Genomic DNA, 16,981 nt, shown 5'->3' on the forward strand with positions numbered 1-16,981 from the left:
GAGAATATTTGCTATAAACAGACTAACGTTCCTTATTAATTCCAGTGAGTTCTGTCAGAATACAGGTTAGTTGATATAGATTCTGTGGACCAAAGAGAATATTTTCAGCTTATTGATTAAGAACTATACTCTATCAATCCATGGCTGCTTTTCTAAACAAGACCTCTAAGAAGTCAAATTATATTCCCCAAAACACAAGAGCAACCTGATCCCAGCCAGCCTTCAAGGCAGCTGTGATGTAGAATAGGCCCTCGATTAGATCACAAGTTCATTCTCCTTTCACCTCCAGAAGAATGCACCCAAAAAAATGGCCGGTAACATGGGTTACCTGTGGAGAAGAGTGACTGGGAGAGACTGGGACAGAGTTTCCTAAGCAAGCTATTGTTCGTTTTGAATTTTGTCTCATGGGACTGTATTCCCTATTCAATAAATAAAAATTTAAAAGTATTTCTGCTTTATTTGCTTCATGAAGACAACTGCGATTCCAAAGCTTTGACTCTATCAGTCTTAAAGGTAAACTAGAAAAATCTCAGTAAATAAAAGCCTGTACATCTCAACTCAGTCATCAAAGGCTTTTCCTTGCTGCATCTTAGGGAAAAAGAGGCAACTGTAAGTGGCTGACAAAATCACTCTATTAACTGAAGATCTGGGGCCTTATGCCCAAATTTCCCCATTCCCTGGGAGATTCCTTAAGAACACTTAAGCAGGAACATGTTTTTATCAAATGATTGCTTTACTAGGGCTGCTACCGATAATAATAGCTACCACTTTGCAACCCTGGGGAGCTTGGTCTTGGAGGATAGAGTCTGACTGAAGTTCTAGGCAGGTGAAAGGGAAAGGCAGAAGCCTAGAGGGCTACTGCCAAGGGGATCTGGAGCCATCTTCAGGCTCTTGCCAGCTGCTGGCTGGCAGGGCAGTTAATGGTGAAATGGTAGACATCAGAACCAGAATACTGTAGGCAAAATGAGAGGTCAGACTGGGAGGGGCAGGGACAGCCGTTCATTCATGCACACAAAAAAATGACACCCAGAGGATGAACCTGACAGGCCATGCAGGCAGAGGGAGACTGGTATAAGGAAACAGATCCAGGGCAGTCTAACGGGAAACTGAGCCCAAGCATGTGGGACTCAAGACAGAGTCTGGGGATCAGGAGCAAGGAGAGAGCCAGTCTGGCCTGCAGCGTCAAGGGGACAAGTCGGTCAGTCCTCAGGTACCTGGCAAAGCAAGACAGGCTGGAGTGACAGAAGCACTGGATTTCCTAAGAGTTACAAGCATGGGGCTGCAGTGCACAGCACTCACCAGGCGATTTGTTGCTGGAACTGAGGCATGAGATTAGAATGAGACCAGCACAGGGCACGCTTTATGGGCTGTATGGGGAGGAAAGGGTCTGCAAGTGGAGGGAAAGAACATTGGAAGCAGAGAGCCAGAAAGGAAGAGGAAAAGGGACAATAAAGGCATGCTTTGTCTTTGGCACGCACCAACAACCTAAAGAGTTTTCCAGATTTCCTTTATTTACTTGCAAACCACATTTACTTAAAAATATGTACTTATGTTGCATTTTAAGTTGTATGTATATTGCCATGTTGAAGGTTTGAAGGTATACTTCAAAGTATATCATGTAACTAGAGAACAAAGTAGGTTTCTGCTTAAGCTGGACCCTAAATGAGATTAAAAGCATAATTTTCTGCCTCACCATAGCAATTTTCCCAGCAGCAAAATTTCTGCTGCTGCTTAAAAGATCTGTAATCCTATAACTCTGTCAAGTAGACATGTCAGTTTTGGGGTGATGAAAATGTTCAGGAATTAGATAGCCGCGATGGTTGTTCAACCTTGCCAAAGTGCTAAAAACCACTGAAGGGTAGGTATACTTTAAAAGGTTTAATTTTATGGTCCGTGAATTTTATACCTCAGTTTTTGGGCAGGGGTGGGAGGGCAAGAGGCACATTCAGGTGAAAAGTCATAGTGAGGTAGAAGCTTAGGAGGGAGAAATGGATTTTATATCTGTGACAATCAATTAAAAGTTAGGACAGCTGGTCATTTCTGGAAGCAGTGACTTCCTTGTTTCTTCGAAGAGGTGTAAAGCTCCTGAGTTGGAGGATATGTGGGTTGAATGAATCGCAGCCATACTCCTAAACATGGAGTGAATTGTCTACATGTTCAGGTCAGATATACTCAATGGGCACCAGGGCTTGGAGCCCAGGACACAGCTTGTGACATCTGACAGTGCCCCTAAGCAGCTACTTCAGGGATATCCCATTTACCAAATTCCCCTAAAAAGTACCTTTCTGTGTGTATAACACAAAGTATGTGCTCATTTTACTGAGTCTGTGGCTGCCCCCTTAGGGGATCAGAAGCAATTAATACCCTTCGTCATCTGAAATACAGTCCAACCTCATATTTATCCTGTTTGCCCTTGTCATCAGCATTGCAACAATGCTCATGAATCCTTAGGCTCGGATGAATCCAGCTTTTTGACCCAGTTTGCATGGCCGCATGCAGTTTTACCACTTTGCCTCTTTGTTCTGTGCATGTACATTATACACAGAGGGAGACAGAGAAGGGTGGCATCTAAAACAGAGAAAAACATCTCAGAAGGGAGAGGTGTGGTGGTTTCTTTTAAGCAATTCTTCCTCAGTCCGCTGGGCTCAATGCACCTTCCCTAAGACTCTGTCACCCAGTGAATACATGGGGAGCATCTGATGTGTGTTATCCGGTGTCCACGGGGAGTGTTAGCAGGGCCCAGGAAGCAAGTCCAAGTACAACGTTCCTGTCACACATCACCTCAATAACACACTGGGACCTTCTCATCAACCTCAGCCTCCTCATAACCCCTTTGCTGGCCAGGGTGAGGTCAGAAAGGTCCATGATGGCTGTGTGCCCCACACCCACTCAGCTAGCCTGGGCTTTCCTGGGTTTGGTGCTTTCTTTATAAAGCTGCCTTCTATAATGGAGCTATTTTGAAGATGCATGGCTTCTTCCAAGCCATGTTATCTCTGCGCCCTCCATCCGAGCACTTTCATATGCAGATGAAGCCCTCCCCTGACTGCCTTTGTGACACTGGGCTCCAGCTGGACTGAAGGTCTCTTATTGCCTCCCAAGAGCTGTTTCAGGCCTCATTGCCCCTGTTTGAACTGTTCATATTGTCCAAAGTCTTCCTACTTCCTCCCGCTACCTCCACCTGCCAGTTTCTGTTTCCTGGTCTGGCTGATTTCTATTTATCCTGGAAGGCTGATTACTTACCACCTCCCTCAGGAAGCCATCCTGGCTGCTTCTGCTTCCTTCCTACTACTGCTGAGGTAGGGCCCATCTGGTATGTGTTTCATTCCACTCTAAGACCCTTGAGGGGAAGGTCTGTGACTCTGTATTCGAGGGCACAGCAGGGAACTTGCATGAATCGCAAGTGTGGCGTGCGTACGTGGTTGTCTGTTTGGCTAAGCCCAGTTCTTCAGTTTCTGACATGACTGCTTGTCAACAGGAGTGTTTGTTGTTTTTTGCTCACACCAAGAATGCTGATCAGGAAAAGAACTTTTCTGTGGCAAACTGATAAGAATCTCTGGGTGATTATAGATGCCTGGGCTGCTCTGTTTTCTTTTGTTTTACTCAGATGGGCAGATTCAGAAATTGGTATTTGTCTTAGAATCATACCCTTTTGAACCAGAAGGGAACCAGAGGCTGAGGAAGCTTAAACAGCTCCTGCAGTCCTTCAGGCAACAGGTAGTGAGGGCAGAGCCCAGGAAGCCCCTACAACACCTTGCTTTCCCCGCTTTTTAAAATTCTCTGTGTGTTTAACAAGTTAAAAGGTAAGCAGGCCGGGCGTGGTGGCTCAGGTTTGTAATCCCAGCACTTTGGGAGGCCGAGGCGGGTGGATCACCTGAGGTCAGGAGTTCAAGGCCAGCCTGGCCAACATGGTGAAACCCCATCTCTACTAAAAATACAAAAATTAGGTGGTGCGTGGCTATAGTCCCAGCTACTTGGGAGGCTGAGGCAGGAGAATCGCCTGAAACCAGAAAGCAGAGGTTGCAGTGAGGTGAGGTTGCGCCATTGCACTCCAGCCTGGGCAATAGAGCAAGACTCTGTCTAAAAAAAAAACAAAAAAACAAAAAAAACCCTGTAATCCCAGCTACTCTGGAGGCTAAAGTAGGAGAATCGCTTGAGCCTGGGAGGTAGAGGTTGCGGTGAACCGAGATCACGCCATTGCACTCCAGCCTGGGCAACAAGAGCGAAACTCCATCTCAAAAAAAAAAAAAAAAAGTAATTTGGTGATTCCCTTTTTGTTTTATCTAGTTTTATCCAGAAAGAGCTGTGTGGACTCTCTGCCTGACCTCAGTGTTCTTTTCAGGTGGCTTTGCAGATCGCTCCTCCGTGTACCAGTGAGAAGCATTATGAGCATCTGGGACGGTGCTGTAACAAATGTGAACCAGGTACACCTGCTTCTGAGCCACCTTGCATTGCCCCTCAAAAGTGGGTGAGGCTTTCATTATTTTTTCTGTCTGCCAGATGAAAAAAAGAAATTGGATAGACGCGTTATGGTAGTGGCAGGTGGTAATGTCTGTCACTCTGAAGACAAAAATCTTTCAATAGAGATTTGAAGGGATTTTAAAATCCCTTAGAAAAAAACAAAAACAACTTTAAAAACTGTTGCTTAATTTGGGCTGAAACACAATTTTCCAAAACACTATTTCTCGAGATGGCAAGAAGTTTTTAAAAACTAATATTTTAGCACTTTATGACTCAAACTCTCAAAATGTGAAATGCAGCTCTTATTTAAAATTGTTTTCACAGAAATTTTATTTTGGAATAACCACACTGGAATTGTTGCTGCTAAAAATTGCCTAAACCCTTGTCATACCTTTTTCCATATACCTGTTGAGGAGCAGAAGGTGGACTGGCTACCACCTGCCCCAAGTTGTTCTGCCAGAAGTGTGGCTGAGTATTTCTGCAGCCCCAGTGAAAGCCACAGTCCACGGGGCCCGCACTCTGTCATCATTCTGGGGAGGGGAAGGTGGGTTACCTTATAACAAGATATTTTGGATATTTCAGCTACAATTATTTATTGGATGTGCAGAACCAAGATCCAGTGATGGTCAAGTGTGTGTTGGATAGGCGGGTGGGGCGCAGCGTGACACTTGGTCAAACGAAGCTAACCATGAGCCGGTAGTAAGTGTAGAAGAAGTTAACAAAAAGAAGTTAACAAGAAGTTGCCTATCCAGATGGAAGGCAGAGGGGAGAGGGGATGGGTGATGAAGTTCCTCTTGCCTACCCCTCTTATTCCCTGAGTGGGTTCCAGGGAATCTTTCAAGTTCTGCGGCCCAGTTTAAAATCATCATTCTATTCCTTTTTTTTTTTTTTTTCTTTTTTTCTTTTTGAGATGGGGTCTTGCTCTGTTGCCCAGGCTGGAGTGCAGTGGCATGATTTCAGGTCACTGCAACCTCCGTCTCCCAGAGGTTGAGGCAGCAATTCTCCTGCCTCAGCCTCCCAAGTAGCTGGGACTACAGTCACCTGCCACCACGCCTGGCTGATTTTTGTATTTTTAGTAGAGATGAGATTTCACCATTTGGCCAGGCTAGTCTCAAATTTCTGGCCTCAGGTGATCTGCCCGTCTCGGCCTCCCAAACTGCTGGGATTACAGGTGTGAGCCACCATGCCTGGCCCATCATTCTATTATTCTATTCCTTAGCAGACTTTTTGGGTGCAGAGGGTGGTTGGCTTTTTACTTAGAAGAATTAAGAGACGGCTGTGACCACAGGCTCAGCGGACCCAGGTGGGGTTATTTCAGCCAGCTGCGTGGCCTGAGGAGCCCAGGGTGCTGCAGTCACTGCATTGTGGCCTCTTCTCCTGTGTCATGTCATCTTTGGGGGGTGTCCTGGGATCATGGGCACCAATGATTATTGGTCCCATAGATGGGTGCAATTTTTGTTGCTGTTTTGCTTTGTGTTGCTGTTTTTATTTGGTTTTTTGATGGTTGCATTTTTCTCCCTCATTTTTTTAAGGAAAGTACATGTCTTCTAAATGCACTACTACCTCTGACAGTGTATGTCTGCCCTGTGGCCCGGATGAGTACTTGGATAGCTGGAATGAAGAAGATAAATGCTTGCTGCATAAAGTTTGTGATACAGGTGAGCCCGTCCTGTCAGTGTGTCAGTGGGAAGTGTAGAAACCTCAGACCTCTTTTTCTATAGAAACATTTTTAGAGGCAGCCAATGATGTTTCATTTCAGGAACATGGAAGGAAGTTGTGACTACACATCCCAAGAAAGATGCGTTTTAGATCCCCAAGGCCTCTGTTAAAATTCTTCATTTAGAACATTTGTTCTGGAATATATTTATGTTGCCATTTAATCATGGGACACATCATAGACTTGACATAATGTTTCCATAATGTTCCCACCTATTTTTGTGTGGTTTAATCCTCCCTGAAACCCTGTAGGTAGCCATACTTATCCCTTTTATTTTATTTATTTATTTATTATTATTATTTTTTAATTTATTTGAGACGGAGTCTCGCTCTGTCGCCTAGGCTGGAGTGCAGTGGCGCAATCTCAGCTCACTGCAAGCTCTGCCTCCCAGGTTCACGCCATTCTCCTGCCTCAGCCTCCTGAGTAGCTGGGACTACAGGCACCCCCACCACGCCCGGCTAATTTTTTCTACTTTTAGTAGAGACAGGGTTTCACCATGTTAGCCAGGATGGTCTCGATCTCCTGACCTTGTGATCTGCCCGCCTCGGCCTCCCAAAGTGCTGGGATTACAGGTGTGAGCCACCGTGCCCGGCCTATCCCCTTTAAAGATTGAGAAACGGAGATTCAGAGAGGTTGAATAACTTCTCCAAGGTTAACACGTGTGAAGCAGGACTCAAAACCAGCTCTGCTCTTCACCTTTTTCCTAAACTATAAATATTTTATTAACACAGTTTGATCTCCTTACCAGACTGCCTTAAGTTTCTTGCCTGGAATGTTTTTTAAAGTATAGTTTATTTGAAGGAATCAGGAACAAAATATGTCTCTTAATTCTCTTAAGAAACAGAGGTTCCTTTCTCTCCCTTCTTTCCTTTTTCCATTGAGCTCATTTGTCGAAGAAACCGTGATGTTAGTCCTGTGGAGATTGCACAGGCCACATTTTGTTGGTTGCATTCCCTTGGTATCATTTAATGTATTTTTCTGTCCCTTATATTTCTTTTTTCTTTTTTTTTTGAGATGGAGTCTTGCTCTGTCACCCAGGCTGGAGTGCAGTGGCACAATCTCGGCTCACTGCAACCACTCCCTCCTGGGTTTAAGCTATTCTGCTGCCTCAGCCTCCTCAGTAGCTGGGATTACAGGCACGTGCCACCATGCCTGGCTAATTTTTGTATTTTTAGTAGGGATGAGGTTTCACCGTGTTGGCCAGGCTGGTCTCAAACTCCTGACCTCAAGTAATGCACCCGCCTCAGCCTCCCAAAGTGCTGGGATTACAGGCGTGAGCCACAATGCCCGGCCTGACCCCTCCTTATAAATTGGTTGTTAGATCAATTTCTTATAAATTGGTTGTTAGCTCTAGAAGGCCAATCAGATTCTGCTTTGTTTTTTGTTTGTGGCAAACTTCATATATAATATAGTTCATACATAGAATATTAGAACCATGTAATAGCTGAGCATTCCTCTTTCTAACATTAGCAGCTGCTGATGGTCATGGTTTAGATGTGTTTCCATTAAGGGCTGCAGAAAGGTGATGTTCTGATTCTCTCATTTCTTTTTCATTTATTAGCTGGCATGCTTTATGAAGATAAACTTCCCTCATCAACTATTTATTGATAAAGTTACTGCATTTATCCTGTAGTGCAGTACATATAGAAAAGATAGAATAAATGCTTTTAACCTTATTTATCACTTTGCAAAACAATATCTTAATCATCCAGCATTCTCCCAAGGACTTATATTATGGAGCTATTTGAGGTGTTTTAGTTTCAGTCTATTGCAGTTATTGTTGCTGTTGTTTGTTTGTTTGAGTCTTGCTCTGTCGCCCAAGCTGGAGTGCAGTGGCACAATTTTGGCTCACTGCAACCTTGGCCTCCCGGGTTCAAACGATTCTCCTGCCTTGGCCTCCCAAGTAGCTGGGATTACAGGCATGTGCCACCATGCCCTGCTAACTTTTATATTTTTAGTAGAGAGGGCGTTTCACCGTGTGTCCAGGCTGGTCCTGGACTCCTGACCTCAAGGGATCCCCCCGCCTCGGCCTCCCAAAGTGCTGGGATTACAGCATGAGCCATGGTCCCTTGCCTGCAATAACTGGTTGTAATGGTGCTCAGATTGTCACATTTCTATGAGGTGGCCCAAGGTGTTTTGATACAGCCCAGGCATCTATTGCTTCCATGCTTAGCTTGCACAATCCTTGTCTTAAACTACAATCAGACATTTCTCTAAGGTTTCATGATTGTTTTTAGAGGAACATTTTATTTAGTGACCTCAGTCTGGACTCTAGAGAAGACTCACTACTGGATTGATCCTTGTGTATAGAAGTTTTTTCCCCAATGGACAGAATTAGAGAATAAGTGTTTCTTTTAACACCGTAATTTTTCTAATGTGCTGGAGACAGCTGGCAGATTTTGGCTGGGGAAGGTAACATGGAAACTCCACTGAGCAGAAGCATCTGATCAAGCCTTTTTTATTTCCCACTGCTTAGTAATGACCTTGACTCATTGCTGTCTCTTGGAAATAAAGATTCGTTCTGTCTACTGCCAAAGTTGATTAAAGCCAAAAATCTGGTACATTACACACACTATTTTAAATTATGTCAAAATTATTCATCACCACCCAGGCTTACATTCGGATGGGATCCTAGGAGTAGTTGGAATTTTCCAGAGAAGTGGCATGTGTCTGTGGACATTCCCATGTGTTGTGGACATGTTTCTGCATTTTGGCCTTGATGTTGCAGAGCTGACTGGGGCCTTGGAAGAGTGGGCACTGCAGGAAATGGGGACTTCTCCAGGGTCACCAAGCTTGGGTCTATAAAGATTGGAAATAGGAAATGTCCCCTCCCTACTGGCTGTAACTTGAGACCATAAGAGACAGCGGGTTTCTGGTTTGTTGGCTTGTTTTTCCCTTGGAATTCCTATAAGTATTCAGGAATATAAGGTGCAGGGGCTGTTTGGACAATCCAGGTGAGAAGGAGCCCTAGAAGAGTACAAGGTCTGTTTTAAATAATGTTATTGTTTTGTATCATGTTGGGGGGTATGGGGTCATGCACGTATGTGCAGTTGACTGTGGTTATGCACAGTAGTTATGTTCTATAAAGTCACCGTGAACACTGAATTAGCAAATCCTGAGCCATTACTCCTAGTGGATTACAGGGTGAGGTTCCTGCAAGCCTCCAGTCACACTGTCACGGACTGATCACCACGTAAACTTGTTTCATGTGTGTTTCTGTTAAAGACACCTTATTTGATACATGTTGTTGATTCATTAACATTGCACTCATGGCCAACAGCACTGTAATTCACGCCTGAGTGAAGCTTCTCTAACACACTTATTTTCTCTGTAAGGCACACCACAGTTTTCTTGCACTTAGAACGCTAGACAGCTCTTCAGCACGACAGTTGGGGGCTGTTGTAAGCAGGGAAATCACCAACAAAAAGCTCGTTTACCTTCTGTGAGCTGAAACAAGAAGGCAGAGCATCGATTACCCAACCTCAGCCAGAAACCTGAGTGTGGAGCAACTCAAAATGTACACGGTTCTGTCCCTGAAGGACTGCAGAAGTACCAAGAGGATTGATTTTGGGGTGCAAATAAATTTTATTGAGTAGGTGAATTCACAAATATGAATCTGCAAATAATGAGGACTATTGATTGATCAATAATTTGATTCATATTTGTGTGTGTATGTAGTTTATAACAGATACGTGTGTGTGTGTGTGTGTGTGTGGTTTACAACAGATCAATTCCCACGTACCTGCATTCCAGAAAAACTGGAAGGGGCCAGGAGATTTGGAACAAGAAGGCCATGTGTTGTGAAAACAGAAACAAGCATGTTACCCTGAGTGCTTGAGGAGAGTTTGACTCCAAGCATGTCACTGGGCCTGGCTCTGTACCCTCTCCATGCATGTAACTCCACAACAACCCGTTTTCACCCTGGGATGCCTCAGGATCCTACGATGAATCCTAAACCTCCAGAAACCCTGTTCTCTAAGGTCCAGTCTTGCGTTAGTCTTATACATATGGTATTTGAATTTACAAAAAACGAGGAAGCTCAACTCTGTGACCCTTCTGCATTCGCCAAAACATTCAATGATCATCAATTCCCAAGTCCTTATCTTTCTACTAACATGAAAATTGACTTTTAAAAAAAGCCCACAAAACTCTTAATTATGAGAGAGAGAAGAACCCCCCCGTGACGTTTTCGTGCCAGTGCAGGAAGTGCGAGGAGGAACTTGGGACTTCTCGAGCAGTGTCCTGGTGATTCACTCTGCAGGCCTGCCAGGCGGGCTGCTGCTCTGGGCTGGATGTTGGATAGTGCAGTCGTGGGCGGTGTGTCTGGGCTGCCTGCCCCTCCCTGGCCACTGACCTGTCTCTTGTCTCCCGCAGGCAAGGCCCTGGTGGCCGTGGTCGCCGGCAACAGCACGACCCCCCGGCGCTGCGCGTGCACGGCTGGGTACCACTGGAGCCAGGACTGCGAGTGCTGCCGCCGCAACACCGAGTGCGCGCCGGGCCTGGGCGCCCAGCACCCGTGTACGGGTTGGATGTGTGCGTCTGTCGGCTCTTGCTGAGCCATGCAAAGCCAGCTTTGAGACAGTCTTGATAATAGCAGCAAGAAAGCTCCAGGGTGCTAGGCAGCATTGGAGGAACCTGAGGGATGGGGAAAGGTGGGGGCTGATTTTCCACGAGATACAGGCCCAGGCAAGACCTGAGAATGAATCCTCGGCTTAGGTTCTTCAAAGAGACTGCGAGCAATTTGCTTACATGCTCTGGCCATGGCCGGGGGTTGCTGGGGCTCCTCCATCCGTGGAAACCTGGGATCCCCACTTAGGAGCCAGCAGGATAGTGCAGGGGTGATTGGACGTTTTTGAAAAGTGTGCACCCATTAGAATTTTGGAAAAACCATGCATCCCCCACCCCAGCACGTTTTTAAGTTGACATCTAAAAAGTTTTGTTACAAGTTTGAAGAACTGATAAGGACTTAGTTACCAGGGAATTATAACTGCGATAACACTGAAGAAATGAATCCAGGGGAATGTAAACACCATGGCCATTTGTGCCCACTATGATTCATTTTTAAATGCGCTAATTGTATTTAACTATTGGACAGTTTACATAGTTACTTTCTCTCCTTTTGTTTCCTATCCATTCCACCTTCCCCATAGAATTTTATCCTGATACATTTTTTATGCTTGGAGGGTTTTTACTAATCACCTTTTCATATTCGAATATGTACATATTGAAAAATATGCACCTATTTGAAATCTTTATTTATTTTATTTATTTATTTTTTTGAGATGGAGTTTTGCTCTTGTTGCCCAGGCTGGAGTGCAATGGCACAATCTTGGCTCACCGCAACCTCTACCTCCCAGGTTCAAGCGATTCTCCTGCCTCAGCCTCTTGAATAACTGGGATTACAGGGATGCACCACCACGCCTGGCTAATTTTGTATTTTTAGTAGAGATGGGGTTTCTCTATGTTGGTCAGGCTGGTCTCGAACTCCCGACTTCAGGTGATCTGCCCACCTCAGCCTCCCAAAGTGCTGGGCTGGGATTATAGGCATGAGCCACCACACCTGGTCAAAATCTTAATTTTTAAATATTTACTTTGACTGAGGGTTAAAAACATTTCTTCTGGACCAAGTTGTCACTGCATTTATTATTACACAATTGGTCACAAATGAATATATCCTATTTTGCTATATTATAATCATAAAAGTAAAAACTTCTGACCTCCATAATGAGTGGGATTGTTTTTCCAATTCATATATTTGTGGCTAAATATTACTTCTTGCTAAAATGCAACAGCATTCAACATCAATTCTGTTTCTACTTTTTGTTTTTATGTATGTAAGTGCTGAGAAATTTGTTCACATAAATAACTGAATGGCAAAGGAAACACTTTGGTTATAGGTGTGTCCCTCAATTTTTTTCAGTACCTTCTGATTTATGTGGCCAAGCTCACCTACTGATGTGATATCAGAAGTTATTTTTAACGCTCTATCAGTTGAGAATTCAATTGTGTCCTTCAATTTTGTTGAAAGTAAAGAAATAGAAATCCTTTTGAGTTGAAAAAGTATTTCTTAGAGTAATTTGCTTTCCTGACTTCTAGGAAGTATAACAAAAGCGGTTTTTTCCACGACTTAACAAATGATTATTTATGCCTATTACTCATTCCCTTAGAGGCACCTGGTTTTAACCCAAAATACTTGGACAGGGTTGGGAGAATTAAAATATTATCCATTTCAATTCATATCAAGGAAAATGTCCATCACAGAGTCTAACTGACACTTTCGGTCTTTATTATCAAATGCATTGACTAAACCAGATGTGCTTTCTCTTACAAAAAGTCTGACTTGATTTTTTAATTGTTAAAATGGATCTCCCTATCATAGCCAACTCCCTCTGAATTCTGATTCTAAAATAGAAGAGGCCCAGAGCCTTTCCTTTAGGTTTTCACCAGCATGTCACATGAGGGATTCTATTAGACTTTCTCTCTGCCTTGTACCTTTGGAAATGAGTTCATTTTTGGACAAAATAGGTTGAGGATAGAGGGGAAACGGTAGATGAATGGAAATTTCACTCCTGTCCCACCCTGCATAATTTCAATTCAGAACAACTCAGCCTGATCGCAGCTGCCCCATTTCTATCATCCTGCTTTTGCCCTTCATAGAGCGGGAAAGGTGGGAACTGTGCTGGGAGGCGCAGGAACTCTGCCATCCCCAATGTCCACTTGTCACCTCGTTCAGCATCTCAGAGGTTTGGCAGCATAGCAGCAAACTATGGGGTGGGTAAAAAGTATATCTTTTGTGAAATGGGAAAAGTGTGACTATGAAAGGGAGCAAGGAAAGGAGCCTGCAGGATGCTTCTGGCAGGTCATATGGAAGTCAAGCTATGGAAATTAACACCCTTAACCCTTCGTATGCCTGTTAGCCCCCATCTCTTCGATTTTGAGGGCTTCTCACAACTCTAGATTGTGCTTCTCTTTTAAAAAGCTGTTCAAATTAGTGTGAGTTATTAGATGTCAACTGGGCTCTTCTTAATAAAGATTCGAGGCAAATCAAATTGCTAGGTGAAGGAGCGGGTACCCTACCTAGCCAGCCAAATTGCAGAAATCAACAGTATACTTCATACTTGACTCTGGACAAAGAAAATTTATTTCCTTTTTTTAGTGTTTTATTCATGAAAGTAAATCACAGAAGTGCTACTAATTTCAGGAGTAATTTGTGGTTTGGGCACCAGCCAGTTGCCTGATTATGATATCACATAGTAGCCAATGTTCTTCTTGGGACTTACCAAAGAATCATCTTGTGTGGATTGCAGTAGAGGGAATAGGCATAGGAAACCTGAGACATTTATTTTGACAGTGTAGTTTTTGAAGAATATGACAGTCAAGTCAGTTCACTAACCAGGATCAGCTCCTACTTTCAACACTGTTCATTAAGGAAGGGGTCTAAGATCCATTGTGCCACTGTGTTTATCAGTAAAGTTTTATTGGAACACACCCTCGTGCATTGTTTTTAATGTATTGTTGGACTGCTTTCATGCTATGAGTAGCTGCAGCAGAGACCATAGGCCTGCAAAGCCTAAGATATTTACTCTATGACCCTTTATAGAAAATGTTTGATACCAACCCTTGGTTGCAGGGAAAGAGACCTGTAGGGTTCTTCCTCATCTTCTTTTTTTAACTGAGAAAACTTTGTTGACACTCTGATATTTGGACTGAGGAGATTAAGCTCATCAGAAGAGGTCAGGACAGTGACCTTGAAAGCAGTAATGTGTCTGCCATTCCCTGCAGACAGAGGCTGGGCTAGCTGGCAGGTGCATGGGGGAACACAAGAGACAGATAGCAGGAGCAGTCAACATCGGCTCCCAGACTAGGAAACAAAGTGTCGGTGACCAGGGGAGTGGCTCAGAACAACAAAGGGTCATGACCAGAGCTAGCCTGACCTGGACATCACATACCAGTGTTAGTGGCCCGACATCAAGTCAGTTACCTTTCTGAGCGTGGTTCCATAACTCACTGCTGGGGTCAGAACTGCTTTGTGGGCCCAAGCCTGTGGGAGCTGAAGAAGTTAGACACAGGGGTGGGCACAGGGGTGGGAGGTGAGGGCAGAGAGGGGCAGCGCCTCACCTCCAGTCCTCTGGAGTCCCAGCCTGGATGATCTCTAGGTGACCTCGTTTGTTTTTTGTTTGTTCTGTCTGGGTTGTTGTTTTTTTTTTTTCTCACAGTGCAGCTCAACAAGGACACGGTGTGCAAACCTTGCCTTGCAGGCTACTTCTCTGATGCCTTTTCCTCCACGGACAAATGCAGACCCTGGACCAAGTAAGTAACAACAAAGGAGTCAGAAGAGATGGTTGGTTTTTAAACAACTCAACCTCCACTGTCTCGTCTGGGTTGAAAACGGACGGATTCTGTTGGGTTAGGCTTCCTCTTGAAGCCACGTTCAAAATGGAAAAAGTCTGTCAATTCAGCCTGGGGAAAATAAACCAGTCAAACTAATTCTTCAGCCCTATGTGTGACAGGAACTTCGTGTGACTTTTTAGATTTGGTAATCTGTGACTTACGGTTGTAGCTTTTTCTAACCTTGTTTGGTTGAAAATGATTTATAACATTTATTCAGTGGTCACGCCTACTTCTCCCGATTTCCCAACATCACTGATTTATTCATCCAGTTATTTGTGTGTGTGTGTACATATAGAAGCCTCCTGTTTATGTGAATGTTTGCATGCTGTCAACATCGTGGTTTTTTTTTTCACATATTATATCCTGAAGCTTTTTCTATATTAGTTCACCAGTTCATGATTTTCTTGGCTTTTCACAGCTGCATAGTATTTCATTGTAGAGATGTACTGTAAGTTATGTAATAAGCTCTTTATTGATAGTCATTTAGGTTGTTCCCAGTCTTTTACAGTAATACATAATTTTTTAATGAAGAAATCTCATATATATATGATTTCTCATGTATGTGAGTAAATCTATAGTGGAATTCATGGGTCCTTTCATTGCATGTTTGTTGTTGCATACCAATAATCAACGTAATGATTCTTTCAGTTCCCTGTATATTTCTTATTAAATGTTTATTTTCTGCTGGGCATGGTGGCACGTGCCTGTAATCCCAGCTACTCAGGAGTCAGAGGCAGGAGGTTTGCTTGAGCCCAGGAGTTTGAGAACAGCCTGGGCAACATAGCAAGACCCCATCTCACATTTTTAAACAATGAAAATTAAATTAAAATACATAAATAAATGTTTATTTTCTGATTCACTTATCCAAATTTTATGTTCAAGAGGATTTTCTGTGTTTTTCAAAAAGAGCAATCAGCAAAAGTATGTCACTTAACCATGTAATTGAAGCTATTGGAATATGCTTTTTTTTTTTCTTGAGACATGATCTCGCTCTGTTGCCCAGGCCAAAGTGCAGTGGTACAAACACGGCTCACTGCAGCTTCAACCTCCTGGGCTCAAGCAATCCTCCTGCCTTTGCCTCCGCAGTAGCTGAGACCACAGGCACGTACACCACACCCAGCTGATTTTTAAATTTTTTGTAGAGACAGGGTTTCACCATGTTGCCCAGGCTAGTCTCTAATTCCTGGGCTCAAGCAATCTTCTTGCCTCAGCCTCCCAAAGTGCTAGGATGACAGGCCTGAGCCACCCAGGCACGGCCAGAATATTCTTTCCTGAAGACTCTGCTCTGCTCCTTTGCTGACTGCAATCTCAGAGTAGCTGTCAGAGAACACAGGCAGCGTTTGCTTTTGTTTATTTGTTTGTCCAACCTTGTGCTGTTCTCCTCCCTGTGGAAGGCACAGGGGATTCAAATGTCCAAGAAGGCGTGGGTTCCTCTCCTGAAGGAGCTGGCAATCTGGGAGAGTTTTGCATTTGTTCACTTTTTTAAAAACAAGCATATAAAACCAAAGCACTGAACTACCTTTTCCCCCACAGCTGTACCTTCCTTGGAAAGAGAGTAGAACATCATGGGACAGAGAAATCCGATGTGGTTTGCAGTTCTTCTCTGCCAGCTAGAAAACCACCAAATGGTAGGTTTAAAAAGAGCCTGTTGGTTGATAGATGTGCCCCAGGGTAGTCAGCTGGTTCAGATCCCTCCCAGATGGCACATGGATTTGCGGGCGTCCTCTCCCCCTTTATTTCATCCCGTGCATGGTCAGCTGAATATTTCATTCTCATCAGTATTTTAATTCCAGGTATGTTGTTTCCTTGATAATTTTCTACACTGGATTGGGGGTAACTAATAATGTTTTGATATACATAAAAAGAAAATAGAGCTGCAAACATAAATTAAAATGCTCAGACATGGTGGGATGACGGTGGTCACAAGTGAGGGTGTCTATGAGGAGATTTTGGTCATCTTCCCAAATTGTTAGGATCTAGCTATCATTATCTATGGAACATGTTGTAGATTAGATTAAATTAATCTTTTTTTTTTTCTTTTTGAGACAGAGTCTCACTCTGCCACCCAGGCTGGAGTGCAGTGGCGTGATATCAGCTCACTGCAACCTCCAACTCCCGGGTTCAAGCGATTCTCCTGCCTCAGCCTCCTGAGTAGCTGGGATTACAGGCGCACACCACCATGCCCAGCTAGTTTTTGTGTTTTTAGTAGAGACAGGGTTTCACCGTGTTGGCCAGGCTGGTCTCAAACTCCTGGCCCCAGGTGATCTGCCCGCCTTGGTCTCCCAAAGTGCTAGGATTACAGGAGTGAGCCACTGTGCCCAGCCACATTAAATTAATCTTAAGTAGAGTTTCAGATTGCCAGAAGGTTGATGGTGGAGGCTGGTTACTTGGTGAGCAGGACAGTGTGGAGGTGTG

General features: G+C 44.0%; 1 protein-coding gene across 4 annotated transcripts in view; it reads left to right on the forward strand.

Moving 5' to 3' along the window:
- The window catches only part of TNFRSF11A (TNF receptor superfamily member 11a), a 60,995-nt gene that overhangs the window by 18,556 nt on the left and 25,458 nt on the right, over positions 1 to 16,981 (forward strand). For 2 of the 4 annotated variants that reach the window (XM_523949.8, XM_003953292.5), the window contains exons 2-6: positions 4,340 to 4,421; positions 5,991 to 6,116; positions 10,550 to 10,693; positions 14,392 to 14,485; positions 16,100 to 16,194. In XM_523949.8, the coding sequence (XP_523949.3) occupies positions 4,340 to 4,421; positions 5,991 to 6,116; positions 10,550 to 10,693; positions 14,392 to 14,485; positions 16,100 to 16,194 (541 nt within the window). Of the gene's footprint in view, positions 1 to 4,336; positions 4,422 to 4,877; positions 5,003 to 5,990; positions 6,117 to 10,549; positions 10,694 to 14,391; positions 14,486 to 16,099; positions 16,195 to 16,981 lie in introns of those variants that run through there. The other 2 variants (XM_016933830.4, XM_016933832.4) reach the window with 2 other exon arrangements.

Source organism: Pan troglodytes, chromosome 17, assembly GCF_028858775.2.
Source record: "Pan troglodytes isolate AG18354 chromosome 17, NHGRI_mPanTro3-v2.0_pri, whole genome shotgun sequence".
NCBI lineage: Eukaryota > Metazoa > Chordata > Mammalia > Primates > Hominidae > Pan > Pan troglodytes.